The sequence below is a fragment of the Nannospalax galili genome, unplaced genomic scaffold (assembly GCF_000622305.1).
Source record: "Nannospalax galili isolate Female #2095 unplaced genomic scaffold, S.galili_v1.0 scaffold8, whole genome shotgun sequence".
In the NCBI taxonomy this organism is placed as follows: Eukaryota; Metazoa; Chordata; class Mammalia; order Rodentia; family Spalacidae; genus Nannospalax; species Nannospalax galili.
This window is the reverse complement of record NW_008358318.1, coordinates 1,353,017-1,362,809: the sequence shown is the minus strand read 5'-3', so window position 1 is coordinate 1,362,809 and position 9,793 is coordinate 1,353,017. Positions and strand designations below refer to the sequence as shown.

At 34.8% G+C, this 9,793-nt stretch overlaps 1 protein-coding gene across 6 annotated transcripts in view; it reads right to left on the bottom strand.

Annotated features, from left to right (window-relative positions):
• The window catches only part of Nf1 (neurofibromin 1), a 314,026-nt gene that overhangs the window by 143,252 nt on the left and 160,981 nt on the right, over positions 1 to 9,793 (bottom strand). For 5 of the 6 annotated variants that reach the window (XM_029557899.1, XM_029557898.1, XM_029557900.1 and 2 more), the window contains exons 31-32: positions 5,037 to 5,099; positions 194 to 352 (exon numbers count right to left, since the gene is read on the bottom strand). In XM_029557899.1, the coding sequence (XP_029413759.1) occupies positions 194 to 352; positions 5,037 to 5,099 (222 nt within the window). The remainder of the gene's footprint in view (positions 1 to 193; positions 353 to 5,036; positions 5,100 to 9,793) is intronic. The other variant, XM_008821613.3, reaches the window with a different exon arrangement.

The window sequence follows — 9,793 nt, the reverse complement described above, 5'->3', positions numbered from 1 at the left end:
TATATGTACATATATATTATATAATATATAATATATGATGAATTCCTCTGTAATATTAAACAAATTAAATAAAAAGTACATAATTGAAAACCACAGGAATTTCAAAAGCAAATTTAAGGCAAAGTATTTTGAATATGAAAAACTGAAAACTGAGTTGGAAGGTAAAGATGACAAGATTATCAAAATAGTTCACCTTTGACATTAACTTCAAGCCCCTTTCAATTCTAGGCGGTGGCTTTTTATCTAAAATCCCTGCTTCGTAAGGCGAGACAATGGCAGGATTGATAAATCTGAGGAACATGGCACTTCCTACAGCACCGATGCTGTTCTGAGGAAAACGCTGGCTAACCACCTAAGAACAAAGAGTTGAAAGTTGAGTAGGAAGTTTGAATTGAAATGAAGAAATGGGAACAATGAGCTTAAAGGTTAAACTCTGCAGAAAATCTCAATCAATCCTCATTAATTTTTACTTTTTACCTTCTTCCAAAACACCATAAAATAAGATTTACCCTGAATTGTAATCTTAGGTGATTTTTAGGCAAATTAAAATATCTCAGAGAGAAGAAAAACCTCTTCCTAGAAGAGACCTGAAAAAAAGGTGCTATTTTATCATCATTGAGCAGTACTGCAAGGCTGATGGTAACACAAAAGCAGAATCAAATTCACACAAGCCTTAACATATTTCTCCAAGATTAAGAGCATGAAAGCACGGTCAAGTTTTATAAGCCAAAACTAAGTTTTTAACAGCACACCCCTTAAAATCCTATACCTTATAGAAAACAGTTAATACTTTGCTGTGCACCCATTAAAACTGACATTCTTTTTTAACAAGGCTTATCAAATACATTTTTATTAGATTTCTATTTAGTGAAAAAAGCTTACCTACAAGTAATGTCACTGCCAGCTCTTTTTCTTCACCAGCATACCTCCTAATGTAAGGACCTACCTATTATTTAAACCAATGGAGAAACAGCAACTCTTGGGGACCTAAAAGAAAAAAGGATCCCACCACAAGACTGAACCCCTATGTCTATCTCAATTTGTATTTCTGTCAAATTTTTAAAAATTAAGGACTCAGGAAATAACTGTCTACTCTAAAAAGTGGCATGAACCCAGTAACTTGAAGAGACTTATCCTCCCTTCAGAAATCGTAAGTAATAGACATATTAAACTGGGGAAAATCCTGTAAAATTGGCTCAGCTTCCATCTGTTCCTAGTGCCTCTCATTTTAACTTATAAAAAATTGAATTATTCTGGATTTAATTTTTGTATCCATCATATGAATACTTACTTTTAAAGAACAAATATGCATTTTAACTTCTGCATTATCCCTGCCTGCTGTGGCTGACTGTGATGGTGAAGCCCTAGTACTCAGTCTGGGAACACAGGAAAAACCTGGATTTCCAGGGTTCCTTGGGGTGGGGGATGAGGACAGGTTTTGTGTGCAGACTCTCACATTACTCTACTTTCCTTCACCAGACCTCAATACTGTCATGAATTCACAGATTAACTCTAGAAAGAGGGAGCAATTTTACCTCATTTAAGTCCATTTGGTACTTCATAGGATCTGTATTTTAAATGTGACCTTACTCATGGGCTATGGTCTCAAAATAATTTTCTACCATTTCTGATAAAAAATATTATAAAAGCATTATTTTGAAAATGATTTTTTCATGCAAAGTCTTTATGTAAGAACTGACAGCTGAGCTGCTTGTGAGACATATTTTTTCCTCTTACACTGTGAGGCTCCAGAAGCTTCTCTGTGTTACAGTTCTTCTGGGTGTTTATCACATGAAATAAGGGGAAACTAGGGGAGTCAGCTAAATAGAGCTATCTTAGCAGAGTGGCTTTAAAACCCAAATACTGCTTATTTGTACTTAAAATATGGTTTTAGATACAGAATTAAGAAGAAAATCTAAGTGTCTTTACCATCCTAATATGGTATTTAACCTTTTGGGGACTCAGAACCTCTTTCAAATCTAACAAGAAAAATAGGAGCACAGACAAGATTCGCTCATCTTGCAATTTCAGAATGCTCAGGGACAACCAGGGACAGAGTTCTTTTAGAAATTCCAAATTTCAATTAAAACAGATCAAATACTGATAAACTAACAAGACCTTAAAATCTCTGGGGAGTGAGCTATCAAGAGGGAAGAAGATTAAAAACTGCCTTTTCTGGTTTTGATGCCACGTACTGACCCCAGGGCTCTGTGCATACTAAGCCTGCACTCTATCTGATTCATACTCCTAGCCCCTCAAATATTTAGATTGCATTTTAAGCAGGTTGTTCTTAAATAGTAATATATTCAGTTTAACCCATTAAAATCTCAAAATAGTTTTCAGCAGCTAAATGCCAGTCTGGCTTTCAAAGAACCAGTTGGATTATAAAAATAATAACCTCCTGTGAAAGTGTCTCATAAATATTGAAAATGTTTATGCACAAAGAGACTTCTGAAATATATTTTTGAAAACAGCTGCTATTTAAAACGACAGGTGTGGTAGCTCACATATATAATTCCAGTACTGTGGTGAGGTCAAGACCAGTCTGAGCTACAGAGTGAGACCCTACTTCAAAAAACAAAATCAACAGACAGCTATTTGCTGGTTTTCTCTAGAATGTACAACTTACATTGGTTCTTGATAAATGTTTGAGAGCACTCTCAGTTTCTGAACTTAAGGAAAGTATGAATTAATTATTTTCCAAGAAATAATTACTAAGACTATCATAATATTTATTTTAAAAATGTCTGCACTTTCAATCATCTTTAATATCTCCAAAAATAACTCAGGTCAAAACCCAAAGTATCCACACTTCAGGAAGAATTTCATATATCATATCAATATACATCTCACCGATGGTAATAGCTATATTTTTGGAACTAAAGCCTGATAAAACATATTAATAAGAAAATTATATAATGTTTCATGAGTCAATTTATAAAAAGACTGCCTTTTTCCTTCATCACTAATTAACATCAATGCAATTTTGTTCAATACACACACTCAAGTGTTTGTGTTACTTCTGAATCTATAAAAATCTAATCTGGATCCAACGATATTCTACATGTAAGGTCAATGCTGGGTCACTATGTATGTTGAAACTAATTATCAGTTAATGTCCCCTTACTTTCCTTGGTAAAAGCTGAACTACGAAATCAGATGATGCAGTTATAAACTACATATCAACAAGAGGATCACTACCTATACATAATGAAATACTGTAAATTCTGAGTTAGGCAAACAATTTCCAAGGAAATCTAATTATGCACTATGTTAAGCTTAATAAACAGAATCATCTGTAATATGACTATGTAGTTAAAGACTAGAAGCCAGAACCTTTTCTATTTTACATATTACACTACAACAAAAGGCAGCTTGCTTTTAAAAGAAAAAAAAATCATTAGATTCTGTTAAACAACTTTTAAAAAATGACATTCTAAATTTATAAAGGGTCTCATGTCCTCATATTTTAGAATCTGTTCTGAAGAGCTGCCAATTAAATTTCCTGATTTCCTTGAGGACCTACTATCATTATGCTGAGCAATACATTGCAAAAACTTAATGTTACCCAGAAACTTAAAAAAAAAAAAGGAAAGTAAATCTAGTGGAAAAAAAAAAACATTTCAAGGAATAATTTTAGGTATAATCTTAATAAATAAGGCAATGTTAGGAAAGCTACAAAACATGCTGTAGAGAAACACAGAAAGCCTGACTTTTTATTTATGTGATACACTACAGAACGGCATTAGTACAGCACTAAAGAATGTTAGAAACAGCAAATTAATTTCAACAGTGATGGTGTATATATGTTAAGCCCATAAATGCTGAGAAGTAGAAGGCTGAAGCATTAGAAGGAAATGTTTGAAGCAGGAATGACATCCAATCCAATTTATTTGCTCATAAGTGATCAAGTCTCCTTAATGTACTCAAAAAGAAAATTCTGAACAGACATAATAAAGATCTGTGTCTCAAAAGTTCACTTCTGAATTAACTAGAACTATAATGTAAAGCTTTATTATATGAAAAGCTAAAACAAATTTAAAAGAAAATAAGATGAAACTAGACAAACAGTATTTTAAATTATTCCTTTTAAATAAAATGACCTACCTGACTTCTGAAAGTGTATCCACATCTCTCTCTATAGTCATTTGAATTATATGAACAAAGACAGGACTCAACCGGGTAAGAGTAAGCCAAACCAACAGATGGTGGCATTTTTTAAATGAATGAAAGTTATGTTGTGGGCAAATAATAGCGGAAGGAAATACTTACAGCTATCATAATTTTCATCCTTCCTTTTACATTAAGGTATGCTCTAAGGAGCAGGCAATACACTTAAGTCATGCTTGCAAAATGAGGTGCCTCAGTATAAAAATGGCCCCACTGAAGGAGTTTCCTCCTTTTCATTCAGATATCTCACTACTGATTTTTCTCCAAGGTATTTTTACCTTGGAGAAACATCTAGATCATATTTGAGGCCATCAAGATAAAACATACGGAATAAGAACTAAAACTGAGTAACATTTAGATTAGATTTAGAAAATAATACTTTTTAGGGGGATATAGCATGTACAAAAACCCTGGGTTTGGGTTCTAGCTCTAAGAAAGAAAAAAAAAAAAAGACACTTTCCCACCCAACATTTACTTATTAAGAAAATCTTTTGCTTCTACGAAGCCACTCCCATGACCTGGGAACAAGAAGCAAGAATGAAGACAGCATTTCCTAAGGCCTGGAAATTAAGTTCCTTTTGCATTCATCTACAATTTTAAAAATGAGAAAATTAGATCAAGGATATTCAATGTAATAAATGCGCACAAAATGCCTTTGGGATAAATTGAACCAAAGGAACACAGAGAATGTTTTGATGTAACTTAATTCCAGGGTTAATTGAAATGAAAGCTATTTTGTGCCAGAATTAGTAGAATGATTTTACAGTGAAGGTCAAATAGGCTGAAGTGAAGATGTTCTTAACAAATAGCAAAGATTTTTGGATTGCTTCAAAAGAAACAGCTAATAAAAAGTTCTCCAGACTTACTGATTTTTTGTTTTCCTTTTTTTCTTTTACTGTAGCTTTAGTCAGTAGGGAGTGGCAAGTTGCCTACAGAACAGAGATGAGCACAAACAAGTCACAGCACCGACCACACAGCAACGCAAACAATGTTGGCTTGTACATAAAACTACACAGCAAAATGTAACACAAATGGAACCAGCAGAAAATCAGGAATCAACTGAATTTTGAAGGATGAACTTTAAACCTGGGTTTTAATTTTTATTATACTTTTAAGCCAAGCATGAAATAAACAGCAAGAGATGTCAAGACTCAATCATGTCTACTATTTCTGGCTATCAATCATAGAAAAGCTTTCCCCAAGTAAATTTGAGGATAAGGAATATTTATATTTGAGTAAATTCCTAGCCAAAGATAAATTTTAGAGAAAATGTTCACTAAGAAGTAGACCACACACTAAAAATATTTTGTGTCTATGTAATTTTTTCTGATATGTAAAATACTTCTGTGTATCCTTCAATTGACTTAGAGTTATTTTTTCCAATATCTTTCAGATAATGAAGATGCTATTAAATTAAAATTAAATGGCTAGAGTAGAAAAATAATACTTTAGAGATTCTGAATTTAAAATCTTTCTTTTTTTTTTTTTTAAACGGTATTGTTTAAACATCACAATTTGCCAATGCTTGCAGAGTGCGCCCTGAAGTGGTCCTAATCAGACTCTGTTAAAAACACTGTAGTGTCTGTGAAAAGAATATTATCTGTTCAACTAAGGGGAAAAACGTTAACATCAAAGTTAAGAAACTGCAGAGAAAAATATAGAAGTAAACTTTAAATTGATTTAAAAAAATCACTTATTATAGCTGACCACTTATCAGAATGTCCTCCCCAATCCAAAAACAAAAACCACTCATTCAAACCCACATACTTTAAGTTTTGTCTCTTAGCACTGATTCTAGGATGAAGATCTCTTTCAAAATCAGAAAACTTCCGATTGGGTTGCACATTATTTTAAAAATATTTTAAAAACCGAAATGAGAGTTAGTCATGGTAGTACATTTGCAATCCCAGTCCTCAAGAGGTGGAAGTAGGAGGATCAAGAATTCAAGGCCAGCCTGAGACACTTTCTCAAACAACAACAACCTAATATAACCATAGCACCTTCTAAGAATTCTAGGAATTAAAACCATAGCCTAAAATAATTTGTGCTTAAAGTTAGTTTTACATCCATTCATCTCCCCACCCACCCACCAACTCATTCACCCATCCAAGTAGCTCCTGTAGATGCCAAAATAATCCTAGGTGTTGGGAGATAGCAGTAAAGAAAGAAAGATTGTCTCTTATAGCAGTGAGCTTTGGTGCAAGCTTTAGATTGTTTTCAAAAATACTAATAAACTGGGGCTGGAGAGGTGGCTCAGCAGTTAAGAGCACTGACTCTTCTTGAAGAGGACCCAGGTTCAAATCCCAGCACACAAATGGTGGCTAACAACAGTCCATAATTCCAGTTCCAGGGGATCCAACACCCTCTTCTGTCTTCCACCTGCATGACACAGGTGCACTTACACACATGCAAGTAATATACTTGTATACATAATAAATAATAACCATGTAAAAATGGCAGTTTCATGTTTTTTTTAACTATGATATACAACTATCATTTGCAGCTTTAAAATACTTGTAAACTAGTTTGGAGAAGCAGATTCACTGGAAAAAGATGACATTAACTTATAAAAATAGTAGCTGTTTCAGGATTCTCTCATCAGAACAGAATACCCACTTGAGGGATTATTTTCTCTTTATTCTAAAATTATCAGAAGGGAAAGTAGAAGCAGTACGTGAGAAAAATAGCTTAATTATAAATCTGCCACATGTTTACAATGGATTACTGCTGTGTAACTTTAACCATGTTCTCTAAATAAAGAATGCATGTACATTAAGAGCTGGTTAAGCATTATAAAAAGCCTTAAAGACCAAAATATAAACTCGAATAAAAAGCAGGAGCCATGCTTCCTAAAGAAAATGAAAAATGGGCTATCATTCCCAGCAGAGCATAAAGGCACAAAGGTACCATTATGTTAAAGCCAAAATTAAAAGGGCAGGTAAAAGCTGAAGAAAACAAAAACAAAAACACCAGAAGTACTAACCAAAGGGAAAACTAAGCTAGAAGGAGACTGGGGGAAAAAACATACTGCAATCAAAGTTTTTTATTTCTACCTTTGTCTTTAGTTAACCAATGTAAAATTCACTTATTAAAAACAAAATGCAGGGCTGGAGAGATGGCTCATCGGTTAAGAATACTGACAGTTCTTGCAGTAGACCCGGGTTCGAATCCCAGCACCGACATGGCAGCTAACAACTGTTCGTAGGGGATCCGACAGCCTCTTCTGTCCTCCGCGGGCACTGCACGACACGGGTACACTTACCAACATGCAGGCAATACATGCATACACATAAAATAAAAAAAATAAAAAATAAAAACAAAATGTAGTCAGGTATGGTGGTGTACACCTTTAGTCCCAGCACTTGGGAGGCAGAGGCAGGTGGGATCTCTGTGAGTTCAAGGCGAGCCTGATCTACATAGTAAGTTCCAGGACAGCTGGGGCTACAGGAAGACCCTGACTCAAAAAATAAAAGGAGAAGGAAAAAAAAAAAGTAAAAACGTTATTTATAATAAAAACTTTGCTCAGTAGTAGTCTATTCTGCAACTGTATTAAGTTTACCCATTACATAAGAATAATGTAGCAACATAGCATTTGAAACATGTTTTAAAGAGAATTTTCTGTTTTAATATCTAAGTGTTAAGGCAATGCGGGTTATTCATTATGAAGCACTCCAATACACACAGCACAAAATGGTAGTAAGCCACCAGTCATCACCTGGCTATTTTCACCAAATGGTGCCTAACTAAGCAAGAAACCTTTTCACTTAGGTGGGAGGAATAGGAAATTTCTTCTTTCATGAAATATTTCCTAAGTACTTAGTGTCAAGTCCTGTTCCTTTTACATTATCAGTATCAGGGTTTCAAAATGGTTTCCAAGTTTGCTGATGATACAAAAACATTTTGCATTAAGGATGACAGTCTCTCTGGGCATGGTGGCGCATACCTTTGATCCCAATACTCTGGAGGCAGCAGCAGGCGGATCTCTGTGAGTTCAAGGCTAGCCTGGTCTACACAGAGAGTTCTAGGTCAGCTGGGGCTACAGGGAGACCCTGTCTCAAAAAGAACAACAAAAAAAGGATGACAGGTCACAAAGTTCTACTAAAATCTACTAGCACTGACTATGTGAATCATGGACTCACATTCCTCATTCACTTTCAACCCAACTAAGTCAAAGCCAACTAAGTCATTTCATTCATTCATTTATTCATTCATCCATTTATCTACTTATTTTCAGGGTGGGGGGTGTCTTTTTGAGACAGGGTCTTCTGGTAGTCCAGCTGGCCTGGAACTCACTATGCAGAACAAGTTGGCACTCACTGTCATTTTAGAAACCCATCTTCTAATGAAAACCAAAACGCTGACTCGGCTTTTTTAAATGAGCGTTCACTATCTCTTGATTTTATAAACCAAAAAACAACTGAGTTAAATATAAAGAGAAACTTAAAGGCAAACTTAAGAGGAAATAGTCACTGTATTGAGCTTCATATTATAATTAAATTACCTCCTAGCCTTAATGAATTAAGAAACCTAATCCTAAATATTCCTTATCATCTATGCATATTGCAAAGTTTTCTTTTTATAGATAGAGCAGACACATCTTTTAAAATAGCAATGGGGAAAAATTCACAGTGCATCCTCACACAGCTTTGTTAAAATGGTGATTTCACTGATGATGTTAATGTCTCTAAGCAACTGAAACTGCATGCTTTAAAAAAAAAAAAAAAGGGGGATGACGCTGCAGAGAGAAATGCGGAGGTTGTAGTGCTGTGGAAGTTCTTTCTCTACTCTCACCCTTATTTTAAACTCCAGAGCTTATGCAGTATCTATTCCTTTTTGGAAAGCTAATACAGGGGTCTGGAGAGATGGCTCAGTGGTTAAGCGCACTGGCTGCTCTTACAAAGGGCTTGAGTTCAGTTCTCAGCAACCACATGGAGGCTAACAACTATCCGTTAACTTCAGTTCCAGGGGAGCCGATAGCCTCTTGTGTCCTCTGTGGGCATTGCATGAAATGGGTGCACTTATATACATGCAGGCAATACACTCATACACGTAAAAAATAAAATAAATGATTTATTTATTCCAAGAGAAGACCTATAATCTATATTAGTTTTTTTTTTTTTAAAGAGGGTATTGGATTCCCTGAACTGGATCTGTGAACAGTTGTTAGCCGCCATGTAGGTGCTGGGATTCGAACCCAGGTCTTCTGCAAGAACAAACAGTGCTCTTAACCGCTGAGCCATCTCTCCAGCTCTAAATCATTCTTGAACTGCATATGCAATTAAAAAACAAGAGAAGCCATAGATGAACACAGGCCTAATTCTCTGAAGAAGATGAAAATTACTGTGGACACCTGAACTCAAGAGTCAATTTGCAGTGATAGTTTTAACAGCCTAATAACTTCAATGATGATGGAATATATACTATAGGTAGCATTCTACATTAAAAAAGAAAAAGACCAATTAGTCTGTCCTGGGAAAACATGACACAAACCAATTATATCTTAAAGCAGAAACCAAAGTAATTTACTATGCAAAAAGTAACATACATGTTTTATATGTAAAAGACTCTATAATTTAGACAAAAGACAATAAACAAACAAAAATCTATTATCTCATTGCAGCCA